General features: G+C 49.0%; 1 protein-coding gene across 6 annotated transcripts in view; it reads right to left on the bottom strand.

Annotated features, from left to right (window-relative positions):
* The window catches only part of MLXIP (MLX interacting protein), a 68,454-nt gene extending 51,416 nt beyond the window's left edge, over positions 1-17,038 (bottom strand). For 4 of the 6 annotated variants that reach the window (XR_008670447.2, XR_010129441.1, XM_063694419.1 and 1 more), the window contains exon 1: positions 16,497-17,038. Coding sequence is in view for 4 of the 6 variants with exons in the window: in XM_063694419.1 (XP_063550489.1) it covers positions 16,497-16,909 (413 nt within the window). In the remaining 2 variants the exon portion in view is untranslated. The remainder of the gene's footprint in view (positions 1-16,496) is intronic. The other 2 variants (XM_019039022.4, XM_019039023.4) reach the window with 1 other exon arrangement.
* Positions 17,039-17,263: the final 225 nt, after the last annotated feature.

Here is a 17,263-nt window from a genome sequence, read left to right as displayed (position 1 = left end):
TTATTTCTTTCTTTTAGCTTTACCTATATTTCTGATTTTCTATGATAATTTGAAATGCAACTTGAAAAGAAAAGGTTAACTTTAATTTTAAAATGTAAAAAAAAAACTATACTATGAACATAGAGAAATAACAATGAGTAAAATCTGGAAGGAGGCCTGAAAGATGTGGACAAATTCCAAAAAGTAAGGTCCTAAGCTTTAAAGAATTCCCCAACTTTTCAGCAAACATGTCTCCGCAGAGGAAGCACTGTGTCGCGGATAAATACAAACGCTATTTTAATCTGGATTAGAGGCCTATGCTAAGGCACTTAAGAACCATAAAGCTACTTGCCAACACCTTTCCAAATCAGATCCAAAAGCCAGAGCCAGGAATCCTAAGGAACCTGTGCAAGGCGGCTGCACAAGCAGTAAGTGTGCATGTGTGAGTGTGTACTGCAAACACACACACCCCCCCCACACCACCATACCACACACACCAACACACCACACACACAGACACTGCACACACATACCCACACATCCCACACACAAACCAACACACACACCAACACACCACACACACCACCACACTGCACACAAAGACACCCCACACATACCCACACCCCACACACACCAACACATACCAACACACCACACACAACATACACCAACACCACCCCAGACACCACACACACATTCCCACACACCCCACACACACAACACATACAACACACCACCACACCACACAGACACCGCACACACATACCCCCACACCCCACAAACACACCAACACACACCAATACACCACACAATCACACACCAACACCACAGACAATGCACACACATACCCACACACTCCCCATACATACCACACACACCAACACCACACCATAGAAACACTGTAAACACACCCACACACCCCACACACACCAACACACACACCAACACACCACACACATAACACACCTCACACCAACACCACAGACACCGCATACACACACCCCCACACACATACCACACACATGCCAACACACCACACATACAACACACCCCACACACAACACACAACAGACACCGCACACACACCTGCACACACACCAACACACCACACACACCAACACCAGACACCGAAAACATACACCACACACACACCAACACACCACACACCAACACACACTGCAAACACACCCACACACCAACACACCACACACACAACACACACACCAACACCACACCACACACAGACATTGCAAACACACACCCACACACCAACACACACACACCAATACCACACCAGACACCGCATACACACACCCACACACCCCACACACACCAACACACACAACACACACCACACAGACACTGCAAACATACACCCACCACAAACATACACACACCCATACACACCACACACACACCAACACACCACACACAACACACACCATCACACCACACACAGACATCACAAACACACACCCACACACCAACACACACACACCAATACACCAGACACTGCATACACACACCCACACTCCATACACACCAACACACACAACACACACCAACACCACACACAGACACTGCAAACATACACATCTCACACACCCCACACACATACCAACACACACAACACACCACACACACACCAACACACCACACACACCAACACACCACACCAGACACCGCAAACCCACCACACACACCAACACACACACCACACAGATAGCGCAAATACACCCACACCCTGCACACACACTAACACACCCCACACACCACACCAGACACTGCAAACACACACACACCACACACACATGCCAACACACACAACACACCCCACACACCAGACACCGCAAACACACACCACACACACACACCGACACACACCAACACACCACATACACAGACACTGCAAATACACACACCACACACACCACACAGGCACCGCAAACACACCCCCCACACCAACACCGCACACACACACACCACACACACATATCCACACACACCAACACACCACACACCAACACACACACCACACACACCAACACCGCACACACACACACCACACACACATATCCACACACACCAACACACCACACACCAACACACACACCACACACACCAACACACACACTACACCCATACCACAGGCACCGCAAACACACCCCCCAAACCAACACACACACCCTCCACACACACCAACACAGACACCGCACACACACACCACACACCAAACACACCGCAAACATACACACACCCCACACATACCAATACACACACCCCACATATATCACACCAACACACACCACACACATAACCACCCACACCAACACACACCACACACCAACACACACAATACACAGACACTGCAAACACATTCCACGCACCCACACCACACACACACTACATACAGACAGCACAAACGCACACCCCACACCCACACTGCACACACACCAACACATACCATACACCACACACACACCACACACCACACAGACATCCACCCGCACACACTACACACCCTACACGCCAACACACACATCAACACAGACCCCACACACATCCCACACGCCAACACACACACACCACACACCAACACACACAGCAAACACACCAACACACGCACACCACACACACCATACACACACACCACACATACATATACACAGACCACACCACACATACACACAACACACACAACACATACATACCCACACCACACACCCCACCACACACACAAACATACCACACACACACCACACCCCACACACATCCCACACACCAACACACATCATACACAACAACACATACACTGGGGAAGCAAAGCCGAAGATAGGTAACATAACATAAAATGTGCAGGTCAGAAACTAAACAAGAGTCAAGACAGAGCCCTCCTCAGTCTAACTTAATGTCGTAATTTTGTTTCAACTCCAGCCAAATCAACCGTTTATAGAGTTCAAAGTATTGTCCCTTTCCCCCATCCCAAAATTACCCTATGCAAACAGTCCCACCTTAGTCAAGTATGGTGGTGATGCTGAGGGGTGATAGCTTAAAATGGAATGTAACCTATAGTCCAAGAATTTCACAAAATGGAGAATATACCCTCCATTCCCAGAACAAGAATACTTAAAATCATCACCCCAGCTCCTCATAACTCAGAGTAACTAACTGTCTCCTAGGCACATGCATACCTCTCGGGTGTACCAGGCAGTCTTAGATTTGGTATTCAGAAGATTATGGTCCTGTGACTTTAAACAGAGCAGGGCCAAGAAGGTAGACATAGTGTAAGAACACCTAAAAAAAACTACCTTGACTGGGCTCAGTGGTTCACACCTGTAATCCCAGCACTTTGGGAGGCCATGGCAGATGAGTTGCTAGAGCTTGGGAGTTCAAGACCAACCTGAGCAACATGGCAAAACCCTGTCTCTACAAAAAATACAAAAATTAGCCAGGCATGGTGCTGCATGCCTTGTAGTCCCAGCTACTTCGGAGGCTGAGGCAGGAGGACAGTTTGAGCCCAGGATGTGGAGGTTGCAATGAGCTGAGATCGCGCCACTGCACTCCAGTCTGGGTGACAGGGAGAGATCCTGTCTCAAAGAAAAAAAAAGAAAAAAGAAAAGAAAAAGAAAGAAAAAGAAAAGGAAAAAAAAATATTTCTTGTGCCAGAGCCGTTCTGTGGCAAACAGCACACCGCCTTCATCGCTTAGGCCAAGACTCACTTCTAAACCAGATTCAGTCTAGATTAAACTCACACCCCCAGAATACCTAATAGCTGAATTCAGACCTTAAATCCAGATTTCCTCCAGTTTTTCAAATATGTCGAATCTCATAACACTAGGCTCACATTCCCACATGGCAAGAATCACCTGAAGTTAAGTGATGGCTGCTCTTTCAGCAAACACTCTAGTTCACCACCACAGTCTCCACTACTCCCTACCGCCTGTCATTGAGACCAAGTCAACTGCAGTTGATGCTTACAGTTTTCATAACAAAGAGAGATTTCTCCATAACCATGACTTTATGAAAAGGAGGAAAATAAATAACAGAAGAGTTCTTTTTAGCCTTACAGATATCCTATTTCCTGGCTCTTGTGAGCATTTAAGTTTGTGACCCTTGACCCAGATAAAAGAAGAAAAAGTCTTTTTCTGTTTTGTTTTTGTTTTTTTAAACAGAGACAAGGTTTTGCCATGTTGCTAAGGCTGGTCTCAAACTCCTGAGCTCAAGCAATGCACCGGCCTTGGCCTCCCAAAGTGCTGGGACTACAGGCCTGAGCCACTGCACCCGGCCGTAAAGGTCTTAACAAACTAACTTTACAGAGAGTGATTTGGCAAGCTCTGGTGCAAGCTGAAGAAACCAATTCCCACGTCATCTTCAGTCTAGAAGGAATGCTCCAAGGAGGTCACTTTCCCAAACACTCCTCCACTTACTGTACACAGTAAAGATAAAGAATCATGGAATTTCTAGACACTGACATAGTTAAGATCTCCAAGATCATCTGATCTTGCACTTCCCAAGTCAGATTCCTAAAGATAATGTTGAAAATCAGAACTGTTTTCAATATTTTTTAAACAATAACAGCTTATTGAGACATAATTTACATACCATCAAAGTGACCCTTTAAAAGTGTTCAGTGGTTTTCAGTATATTCAGAGTTATGTAACCATCGCCACCCTAATTTTAGAACATTTTCATCACAGCCTCAAAAAAAAAAAAAAACCCATTAGCAGTGACTATCCATTTTCCCTTTCCCCAGCCCTTGGCAGCCACTGCTCTGCTTTCTGTGTCTATGAGTTTGCTACTCTAGGCCTTTCGCATCAACAGATCACATACGTGGTCTTTTGTGTCTGGCTTCTTTCACCTAGTGCAGTGTTTCCAAGGTTCTTCCATGTTGCAGCATGCATCAGTACTTCATTGCAAAAGTTGTTTTCAATATTTTTTATTTCTGGGAAGATAGCTTCAGGTAGATCAATGTTTTTAAAAGTATTTACTTGCTCATGATAAAGCCATGATGGTCATCCTTCAAATAAATGCAATTTTCCTAACATTTTATTAAGAAAATTATCAAACATACAGGGAAAGTCGAAAGAACTGTACAATGAATACTCAAGTACCCACCACCTGAATTCTTACAATTATAACCACTAAGCCATCTCTCCATCCATTAATCCATCTTATTTTGTTATGTGTTTTTTGTTTTTTTTTTTGAGACAGTCTCACTCTGTTGCCCAGGATGGAGGGCAGTGGTGGGATCTCGGCTCACTGTAACCTCTGCCTCTCGGGTTCAAGAGAGTCTCCTGCCTCAGCCTCCCGAGTAGCTGGGATTACAGGCGTGTGCCACCACGCCAGCTAATTTTTTGTATTTTCAGTAGAGACAGGGTTTCGCCATGTTGGCCAGGCTGGTCTCGAACTCCTGACCTCAAATGATCTGCCTGCCTCGGCCTCGCAAAGTACTGGGATTACAGGTGTGAGTCACCACACCCGGCTGGGTAAGGCTTATTTCATTCAACATAATGTTTCTGAGATTCATCCATGTTGTGGCATATACTGGTAATTTGTTTCTTTTTAAATTACTGAATGCACTTTGTTCCTAAGGTAATATCTTTCAAAAAAGAAAGCCATGGAAGAAGAGTAAGGTTGGTAACCATGACTCCAGTCTAACCCTCTCTCTCTTGCATCCTCCACCCTCATGGGCACCAAGACTTAGAGGAGCTAAGGGGCAGATGCTAACCAGTCACACCACTGTCTTGTGGCTTCCAATCCCATCATCTTTCCACATACCTCACAGCCATTTCCTTCTTCTCATCCTGTAAGGAAGTTCCTAGCTGATTCTATAAGAGCCTTATTACAAGAAATGGGAAGTCAATACCCGAATAACAAAGGTACTAGGTGTCTCCTCAAAAACATGTCAAGAAAACAAAATGTGGTACATCCAAAACACTGAAGACTATTCGGCATTAAAATGAACTAAATACCTGATGTGTGCTACAACATGGATGTACTCTGGGGATCTTACTGAGGTGATGGAATGTCCCAGCACTGGGCTGTGACAATGACTGCACAACTAAAAAAAAAATCACTGAACCTTACACTTACAATGGGTGCATTTTATGCTATGTAAATTACACTTACAGAAAGTTGTGTTAAAAAGAAAAAAGCCTGACTACAAACAGATGAAAGAGTTTTCTGCTTCAAGGCAGAGAAAGATCTGCTTGATAATTTAAAGACAAAAGAGGCAATTTAAAAGACCCTGCTACTCAACTAGAAAACAGTTGTTTAAAACACCAAGCTAGGATAATTATATACTGTTTTAAGAATGCATTGAAAGCGTTTCCTTTTAATAAATAAAAGGAATTTATTGATTCACTTTCTTTAAAAAGCTTAGCATCAAGCTATCTGGGCAGGTCCCAACTGCCAGTCTTAAAATGAGGCAGCCCATTGTCAATGGGCTGGTTACCATGTGACCATGTAACCATATGAAGAGGTTCTTCAGGCTGTTCTGTTTTATTTGTTTGTTTGCTTGTTTGAGACAGGGTCTTGCTCTGTCATCCAGGCTGGAGTGCAGTGGTATGATTATAGCTCTGCAGCCTCCACTTCCTGGGCTCAAGGGATCCTTTTGCCCCAGCCTCCCCAGCAGCTGGGATTACAGACAGGCACCACCACACCCAGCTAATTTTTTTTTTTTTTTTTGTAGAGATGGGGGTCTCACTACATTGACCAGGCTAGTCTCAAACTCCTGGGCTCAGGCAGTCCTCCCGCCTCAACCTCCCATAGTGCTGAGGTTACACACATGAGCCACTGCACCCAGCCTCTTCAGGCTGTTCTTTAAAAAGCTAGAATACTGGGTGAATATCCGAAAACTAGGCTAATTCCCCTACTTTCTACATAAGAAGCTGTTTTTTTGTTTTGGTGACCGAATTTGCCTCATGGGAGCAGAGCAAACACGGCTGCCCTCCTTCCCCACCCACAGGCCTAGAAGGAAGGAATAGTAACCAGCTTTCAAAGTGGATCGCCTACTTGCAGCATATTCCTCAACAGAGAAGCTGCTTTCCTCTCCAATGCCTGAAAACTGCCCCAGGCGGCTGCTTCTACCCACAGCCACCTCTTTGTAGGAGCTGCTCCATCTTCTTGTAGGAGCTTTTTCTGACTCCTCAGCCTTTCCTCCTCACCACTGGGATTCTTCATGCTTACTTCCGAGACTTAAAGGCGGATGACATGGAATCCTCTTGAAGAATTCTTTCTCCAGATGCTGGAGCCCCTTCTGGAGCTACCAAAATCACCCTTTCTCTACTGCCTCCTTCTAGAAGATTTTTCTGATGGTGCAGTCAACTCCCAAATACATCAACAATGCTGGGCTTGGAGATGTCTCTAGGGTATTCAAAGCAGACAGTATTTCTCCAGCACCACCAGACTCAGCTGAGCAGAAACAGCCCGCAGGAGATGCATATTCCACGCCACTCAGAACGCAAGCTCCAAACTCCAAAGCCTTCCCGGGAGAGGGACAGCAGAGGGGGAGGGGCAGGGGAGCAAGAAGAAACCTAGGGCACCTGGGTAGGGCAAAGTAGGCGGCTGTGATGTCCACCACACTGACAGCCCTCAGCCCTTCTCAGGGAAGCTGCCCGCCCACGGCTCTGGCTGTCAGGGCAACCCCCAGGCAGCCAAGCTTTGTGCACTGTGGTGTCCTCAGCGTGACATACCCCAGCTTCACAGCTGACCGCTCCTTTCCCAGCCTTCTTCATTTCAGTAATGGCCCCAGCTGCTCAGGCCAAACCTCAGAGTCACTGTTGATTCCTTTCTTCCTTTCATCTGCCAGGTCCAATTCACCAGCAAGTCCAAACACCACCCTGAATCCAGCTCCTCACCACCTCGCTGCTACCGTCCTAGTCTGAAGCTGGAGCTCCATAACCGCCCAACTGGTAGCCTCGCTCCTGCTCTCACCCTCCCTAGACCCGTCTCCTGTAGACTGGCCCCAGCCGCCCTGTGGAGATAAACCAGTACTCCCCAGTGCCACCAAAACCATCTCCTAACTTCCTACCCTGGCCCACAAGGCCCCTTGCCTCTTCTATCTTACCTCCTGCCACTGACTCCTGCCCTCTACATTCTGGCCAAGCCGGCCTTCTTTCTAACCTTGCAATGCGCCAAGCTCACTCCAGCGAAGGCCTCTGCCTGGGCCTCTTCCCGCACCTGGAACGACCATCGTGCCTGGCTCCTACTTGACACTTAGGTTTCAGAGTTCACCCAGAAAGGTCACCTCCCCCAGAGGACTTCTCCACCCAGCCTAAAGTAGCCACCCACCCTCCCCAGCCCCAGTACTCTCTAGCCTTCATCTTCTTTCTATTCTTGCCTGCACTCACAATATAAGACCTGATATGCTGACAATCCCCCCACTAGCATGGAAGTCCCATGAGGGGAGAGGACTAACCCGCCTTGCTTACCACTGTATCCCCAAGGGCTTGAACCGTGCCTGCACACAACAGGGTGTGCCTGATTAATACTTCTGGAGGGAAAAAGCATTTGTGCTGGGGCGGCCAAACCCAGATCATAGCCAGCCTCATGCTCTGGGGCCCGGCCAGCCAGGCTCCCTCTCAATTAGCCTTCATGGGGCTAATTCAATTAGACAACCGCCAAGAGTGTTGATGGTCCCAGGAAGCTCATAGCAAGGTCCATATGTGAGACACAGGCCCCGGCAGGCTCAAGCTGGGCGGATCCAGAAGCTCCCAAGAGCAGAGCTTTGTACCAGAAAAGAAACAGGGTGGTGGGTGACAGCCAGCAGCAGCACAAGAAGCAGGGCTGCAAAGACGGCAGGGCTGGCCTGTGAGAGCCAGTCTCTTCAAGGCATCTGGCCGGACAGTGAAGAAGAGCATCTCCCCTGCGGGGGACCTAGCACTGCCTGGAACCCAGGACCAGTCTCCACTGAAATCGGCCAGTCCTCGCAGTCCTGGAATTAGCATGAGGTGACCAGCACCCCCATTCCACAGGCCAGCACGAGGGTCCCTGATCCACGCGGCTAGAGAACTCTGCCAAAAAACACACACCCGGTGGCCTGAATTCTAATCACAGACAACAGAACTCCAACAAAATACAGAAAGTAATCACCTAAGACACTGGCTATCTGGACTGCACATTTTATACCCAAGAAGTAATTTGATTCTAGGGAATGAGAGCTCAGGCTCTCATCAGCCATCACATAAATCCTTTAAAAAAAGGAAAATTAACTTTCTACAATACTTCTATTATAGAAATTATACCAGGGAACAAGGATCCACTTTACAAACCTTTCCTTTTATAACCAGGGCCCTCCTATCACTAGATCCTCTTGCTGGTGCCGAGGACCCACGGCATAGCTCAATCTTAAGCCCGGGGTGGGCTCCTCTGCTCTCATGTGGTGGGAGAAGAGTGAAGATGAGTTTCCTGTTGTCACTGTAACAAATTACCGCAAACTTAGTGGCTTAGAACAACAGACTTTATGATTTTACAGTTCTAGAGGTCAGAGGTCTGATTTGGGTCTCACAAGATTCAGCAGGGCTGCGTTCTTCCCAGAAGCTCTGGGGGAGAACCCGTCCCCTCGCCTTTTCCAGCTCTGAGGGGCCCATATTCCCAATCCCGTGGCTTTCCTCCATCTTCAAAGCTGCCAACAGCAGCTGACGTCCTTCCTCTGCTGCTCACTCTCTGGTTCTCTCTTAGATTCCCTCTTAATTTTAAGGACCCCTGTGATTACACCAGGCTCACTCAGATAATCCAGATAATCTCCCTATTTTAAGGTCAGTAGACCAGCAACCTTGATTCCATCTGTAACCTTAATTCGCCTTTGCCAGATAACCCAGCACAGTCACAGGTTCTGCGGATGAGGATGTGCACATCTTCGGGGGGCCATTAATCTGCCCACCACACCTGTCCAAGCAAGCCACGATACGAACACCATCCAGCAAAAGCACTTCTCTTGTTGTCTCACTCCATGCCAATGTCCCCTAAAGCACCATTCCACAAAGGTTGTGTTTGTCCCTGCAGAGCTCAAGATAAACACAATTCACTTAACTTGTTAGCTTGCAAGTAAGAAAAGAAAAACAAACAAACAAAAAAACAGCCTGACCAACATGATGAAACCCCATCTCTACCAAAAATACAAAAGTTAGCCGGGCATGGTGGCATGTGCCTGTAATCCCAGCTACTCAGGAGGCTGAGGCAGGAGAATCGCTTGAACCCAGGAGGCAGAGGTTGCAGTGAGCCCAGATCGCGCCATTGCACTCCAGCCTGGGCGACAGAGCGAGACTCCATCTCAAAAAAAAAAAAAAAAAAATTCACTACAGATTATAAAGTTGGCTTCCAGGTCCCTGAGTGTCCCTTTCAATCCATCAGATGATTCTTAATCTCCTAGGATGTGCCGAAGCTGTTAGGCTTAGCGCAGAAGTCAAAGGTGAGGACAGCAAGGATTCTGGTAAGCCGGGATCACATAATGACACAGGCCGAATGACATCAGGGTGGCTTCCTGGGGGATGTGATGTTCATGCACTCTGGGAAGCACAGGGTTTCGCCAGCAGGGAGGGCAGCCACAGAGAGACATGGAGTGGACTGAGGCATCCACCTTCCCCATCTGGGTTTCCCCCTCTGGAGAGGAACTGGCATTTGCACTCTCCTCTAACAGAAGCCGGGCTTTTGTGGGCAGATAAGGTAGGTCACTTTTCTCCTCGAGACACTTTTCCGTGGACAAGTTGTGTAACCTCTCGGTAACACAGCTAATTAACGTCTGAGCTTTGGTTTTTTATTTTTTATTTACTTATTTATTTTTTAAAATGAGGATTCCACCACCACCTACCTAAGAGGGTTGTTGTGTGAGTTGCTTAAGATCATGTTAAGAGGCTGGGCACAGTGGCTCACGCCTGTAACCTCAGCACTTTGGGAGGCCGAGACTGGCCGATCACTTGAGGTCAGGAGTTTGAGACCAGCCTGGCCAACATGGCAAAATCCTGTCTCTACTAAAAATACAAAAACTTAGCTGGGCGTGGTGATGCATACCTGTAATCCCAGCTACTTGGAAAGCTGAGGCAGGAGAATCGCTTGAACCTGGGAGGCGGAGGTTGCAGTGAGCCAAGATCACGCCACTGCACTCCAGCCTGGGTGACAAGAGCGAAACTCCGTCTCAAACAAAAAAAAAGGTCATGGAAGGAGAATGTGGAACATAATAAATGTTCAGTCTGTGTGAATTCTCTTTTCTTCTCCCACCCGGAAAATAACCTCCCTCCATCCTCTCCTCTAACCTCGTCACCTGGACTCTTTCCCCAGGTCTTCCTCCCCTTCCTCTCCTTCCTCCCCTTCCAGCATGTGGGCAATGAACCAACCAGCGTCTACAAGCAATGGAAGTTTGGTCCCACACCGCTAAAGCGGGGAGCACTGGGGCTTCCTGTTGGGTAATGTAATCGGTAATCTTTGAGAGTTAACAGCGAAAGGGGAGATACACATTAAAGCCTGATGTCAGGAAAACCAACCGCACTGCTTCTGGTCATGTCAACACACACACACACACACACACACACACACACACACACACACACACAATCTGGCTGAGATATCCTTCACACACACACACACACACACACAATCTGGCTGAGATATCCTTCACACACACACACACACACACACACACACAATCTGGCTGAGATATCCTTCCCGGTAGTGTCACAAGACCTGGTCACAGTTATCACAGCCCTTACTAACTGTTCTATAACTATCTGTCCCCACACCTAGCCTGTGAGCCCCTTGAGGAGAGAGACTGTGTTTTTTCATCTCTGCAGCCCCGGCTCCCACCTCAGCGCACACCCTGCAACGGCACACCATCTAATGGTTAAAGACTGAAGAACGCAGGAGAAGAAACACTGCTTATCTTCCGTATGACTGCAAAAGAGAAAAACCAATTTAGTATTTGCATGAAAGGTTTCCATTTACAACTGGTTAACTGTGCCTAGCATTAGACAGTACCTCTATTGAAAATTCAAAGTTTGGAGGACACAGCGCTCTAACCTTTAGCCCTTGCTACTCCTTAAGTCTGGCATAGATTCCCGCTTTGATCAAGAATGAAGGGTTAGCCGGGCACGGTGGCTCACGCCTGTAATCCCAGCATTTTGGGAGGCTGAGGCAGGCAGATCACCTGAGGTTGGGAGTTCGAGACCAGCCTGACCAACATGGAGAAACCCCATCTCTACTAAAAATACAAAATTAGTCGGGCGTGGTGGTGCATGCCTGTAATCCTTGCTACTTGGGAGGCTGAGGCAGGAGAATCACTTGAACTCAGGAGGCAGAGGTTGCAGTGAGCCGAGATCGCACCATTGCACTCCAGACTGGGCAACATGAGCGAAACTCCGTCTCAAAAAAAAAAAAAAGAATGAAGGGTTACTATACAAAGCATTCGTGGAGGGGGCCACTTTTTAGAAACTTACATCCCAAGGCTATCTTACAAACCCTAATTTAAGTCTCTCCAAACACCCACTTCTTAAACAGAAACCTATTTTCCAAAAACTGCTTATCTCTAAATACAGAAAAAGACTATCTCTTCCCCCCACCACCGGAAATATTCATACCAACGCTCCCTGAAATAAGGAGTTTCTAAAAAGGCAAAGAAATGGAACCAAAACCAACCACAAAAAGGTACACACTAGAAGTGTTCAGAATCTGTAGGTGGGGGCTGGGCACAATAGCTCACTCCTAGAATCTCATCATTTTGGAAGGCTGAGGTGGAAGGACTGCTTAAGGCCAGGAGTTCAAGACCATCCTGAGAAGCATAGCAACACCCCATATCTACAAAAAATAAAAAATTAGCCAGGCATAGTAGTGCGTGCCCGCAGTCCCAGCTACTCAAGAGGCTGAGACAAGAGGACTGCTTGAGCCTGGGAGGTCAAGGCTGCAGTGAGCTGTGATCACATCACTATCCTCCAGACTGGGAAACAGAGCGAGACCCTATCTCAAAAAAAGGAAATTCTGTGTGAAGGATATACATGTGTGACATTCCTTACAGTGTCAAGAGGGCAAGAACCATGAACTATGTTCTACAGTACATAGCTCCATTGTAGAGCCTCAGAAAGCACCCGGCCAAATCAAGAATGCTTCTATTTAGTATTTGTCAAGCAGGCATTCGAAAGCTCAGCTAAGACCCTGGTTAGATACACTATTTCCTTCAGTTCATAGATAAGACACGGGCTCCTCATAAATGTCAGATGAATGCAGATGCAGAACTAAAATTCTGCCATAACCCACTTGCTATGCGGAGCCCGTTAAACCCTCCTCTTGTGTGTTACTTGCCAGGCACTAGCCCCATTCCCAGCTCCATTCCCAGAGGTTATCTCTGCTGATCCTCACTTCCACCTTGCAGGGAAATTTTATCTTTCCCATTGAATAGCATTCTTAGACTTCAGATAAGGTATGCTTAGGGATTTTTTCCATCATTAACACCTGGTTTGCCTCGGGGAAAGGCAACCCCTTCTCTCCAAAATGTCCCAATAATTGAGCACATGTTTCTGGACCAAATCAAGACCCTTCACCACAGGGCTTCTCAGCAAAACTGAGTGAGAAGGACAAGGAATCCCATCTGCACGGTTCCCTACCCAGCAGGCCCTGGGCACACTCACATCCAAGTCCTCAAACACCCTGTTCCACACCCAAAGTCAGCCCCGGGCAAAGACCCTTCAGGAGGTGAAGCCCTGCCAGTTCAGGAATGGATCACAGTCAGAATCCCTAGGCCACTTCTCAGGACTTGGTAAAAAATAACCACAACTTCCCCTGCACTTAGTTCCTCCCCAGAGAGCTGTTGAACCTCATCTGGAAACAGCTGGGAGGCAGCAGCTAACAGGAAATCAAACAACAACAACAAAAAGCAGAGTGTACCACGGAGAGTTAGACAGCTAGAACGAAGAGGCCAGAGGACAGACAGGAAGTTGAAGTTAGAAAGAACCTAGGCCAGAAACAGTCACACAGAAGAGGAGACCCAGCTGGCCTTTCTCAGCTCCGGCAGCGGGGGAGGACCCAGACAGCCGGCAGGGAAGGCATGAACCCCACCAGGATGGAAGCCAGACGGGCTCTGAGGTTAAGTCTTCTTTCTGCCCTGCCCCCAGTCCCTTTTTTTCTTTCTTTCTTTTTCTTTTTTAGAGATGGGGATCTTGCTACATTGCCCAGGCTGATCTTGAACTCCTGGGCTCAAGCAATCCTCCACCTCGGCCTCCCAAAGTGCTGGGACTACAGGCATGAGCCACCACGCCCCGCATTGCCTCCGATCTCAACCTTCCTTCCCTGAAAGCCAGGTAGCAGTCCTCACTAGGAGAGCTGGGGTCAGAAACTCACCTTCCTCTAGTTTCTTTCTGTGCCACAGACTACAGCCCAGACAACTGGTTTTGAGTCATTCGTCTGTCATCCATACCAAAGTTCTACACTGCCAACTAAACCCAGCACTGGACAAACCAGCCTCACACAGACAGACAAAGGGCATCTTCATGAGAAATGACTGGACAGATCCCAACCGAGGGCCTGTGGTGGTAGACCTTAGGTGGCCGACCTTAGGCAGCAGGAGACCTTAGGCACAGGGAAAAGCAGCGAAAGTGAGAGAGCCAAGAGAGCAAGATAAGCTTCTTGCACCAAACTGATGGTGCATTTTGCAATCAAGAAAGTTAACTGAGCAACGGCCAGCTGCCAAAATATTTTTGAGAGAAATGAAAAAAAAATGCCATTACTAAAATTATTTGGTGTTGTTTAATAAGCCTTTAGGTTATCCAAACAGAGTGCAAAGGGGACACTGATTTAGTTTTCATTTAGCAGAGCTTACTCAGGTGAGACCTTTCCAGTCCATGCCCCCCGTGACTCATCCATTCTCTCCCTGTATATGTAGAAGTTTATATTAAAATAAAGAAGAGGATTAAGTTTTCTTAATAAGATACATTCCAGTCTTTCACCTCGAGCTTTGTTTGAAAAGGCTCTCTCGAGGCATAGCATATGCTGCGATCCAGTCGGGTTTGATTCCAGTGGAACTGCTCAAAATCAGAGACTGGAGGGCGCACAGGGCTGCAGCCTCAACACCATTTGTTTTTTAAAAAGCAGAACATCTTTACAGGCTCAGTGCCAGCTCAAACTGGCAAGACCAGAGAATCAGCAGAGACTGACCAATGTGCCGGGTAAGGGGGATGGGAGGAGGAGCTACGGGAACAGATCATCAGGGAAACCTTCAAGAGAGGAAATAGGGGTGTTTCAGGAACATAACAAAGAACAAGTTGACTAATCGTTTATTCCAGGGACAGCGGCGGTGAGGGGGGTGCCATCCAGGGCTAAGTATTTAATATTTTAACTTCAGGTAAAAGCATAACATTTAAACCTGGATATGCCTGGGGCTCACAGCTCTCTTAAAAAGGTGAGGTGAGAGGGGGCAAGATATTCCTGCTCTTTTATTACGCTGTTTATGGAGTCTCCTAGGAAACTTCTCCCGAGATGCCTCCAGAGCAGACCTAAGACAGCCCCCGCTAGTCCAGTTCCTAATGCAATAAGCTTAACTCAGCAGAGATCCTATCATGAGCTTTCTGCAGGGCCAAGCTGCTCAAGGCCGCTGCTGCCAGTCCAAAGAAGTTCTGTTGCGCAGACAAAAAAGTTACCTGCAGCAAATACCTAATATTCATAGTGGGAAAGGGAGAGAGAGTGAAAAAGCGCTTTAATCTTTGAGGGCCAGGCATTTTCTGTGACTTGGGAAAGAGGAATCTCTGCCCAGAGCCGAATCCACATGTCAGAATGGTGTCTGGGATGTCTGCCCTCAACAATGACATCTCCCTCATATAATGTTTCAGGACCGGCCAGAAAACCCTCCAACTTGCCAGAAGGACAGACTGCATCTCCAACAGCTGTGGCACCAAAAGTCTTCTTAGGAGGCACCCAAGGCCCTCCCGAGATGGGGGAGGGCCTCCCGATGAGGTTGTAAGGGGGCCAGCCTCCAGGTGCAGGGACACCTAACTCTGGCCAAGCACTGGAATAAGCAATTTACCGATCTCACTCCATCCCCACAACAGCCCCTTGGAGGCAGACACTACAGTCATTCCCCTTTTATAAAGGAGGAAACAGGCTCCGAGGTGTTACACAACCATTAAACAGCAGAGCCAGCCTCCAGTCACCCCGAACAGGTGGTCCTGACCACTGCTGGATATGGGGGAAACACACAAAGCGTTTGGAGGAAGGAGTCGATAGAGTCGGCTAACACAAGATGCAGCCAGTGTTTATACCTCTTCCTCGTCCAACATCAGTGGTCCCAGGACACTGGAGGGGAGGGCCTGGATGGGGAACGTGAACCCGAAAGGACCCCGGCACTGCTGGCAGGGGAAGAGGCCAGGACCCCGGCTCCTCTGGCAACGCGGGGAACCCCAGATCCATAAACCCTCCCGAAGGAGGAAGACCCAAAGGGAATGCATGAAGCCACGGGGTTGCCAGGCGGCCCTTCCCTCCACGCTTGTTTTGTCAAACAGGGGCCTCCGGCCGGGGCCTCAGGGGGTCGCGGGGCTCCCTACCTGTAGGCCAAAGTCATGCACTCGAAGAGCTTGGTGAGCGAGGCGTCGATGGACAGGTGGCAGGAGCTAGTCTTGCCGAAGCTGTAGGTCTGGCACGTCTGTTTGTTGACCGTGTCGAAATCGTAGCCCTTCTTGGGCGGGTGCTCTCGGTGCGGCGACGACACCATGAAGTGGCCGCTGTGGATGATCTGCTGGCGGCGCGGAGGTTCCTCGCGGCCCGGCCCGGCCCGAGGCGGCGGTGGCGCGGCGCTCGCGTGGGCCCGGGCCGGGGTGGCCGCGCCGGAGGCGGGCGGCGGGGACGGCTCATCCGTGTCCGAGTCGTCGTCGTCCTCGGACACCTGGGGCTTGAGCAGCACCTGGCGGCCCCGGCTGCGAGGCCGGCGCGGGGAGCACATGAATACGTCGGCGGCCATGAGAAGGGCTCGGCCGGGGGCATCCCCCGGAGCCCGGGGCAACGCGCCAAGCTCGCGAGGCAGAGGGGCGCCGGCCCGGCCCGGCCCGCGCGCCGACTGTCCGCGAGCGCGCGGCGCGGCGGGAGGGGGAGGGCTCCGGCCCCGGCGTGACGTCACCGAGACGTCTGGGCCAATCGGCTGCCCGCGTCGGCCTCTTAAAGGCGCAGGGGAACCTTTCCTTAGCTAGGCGGACCAAAAAAAAAAAAAGGGGAAGCGGAGGCCACGCCTCCCGGCCGTGCCCCTCGCCACCTCCTCCTCTCCCGGCGTCCGTGGGTGCTGAGGGACACGGTGGCCGGGCGGAGCGGCTCGCCGGTG

This window comes from Gorilla gorilla, chromosome 10 (assembly GCF_029281585.2).
Source record: "Gorilla gorilla gorilla isolate KB3781 chromosome 10, NHGRI_mGorGor1-v2.1_pri, whole genome shotgun sequence".
In the NCBI taxonomy this organism is placed as follows: domain Eukaryota; kingdom Metazoa; phylum Chordata; class Mammalia; order Primates; family Hominidae; genus Gorilla; species Gorilla gorilla.
This window is presented reverse-complemented; position numbering and strand designations above follow the sequence as displayed.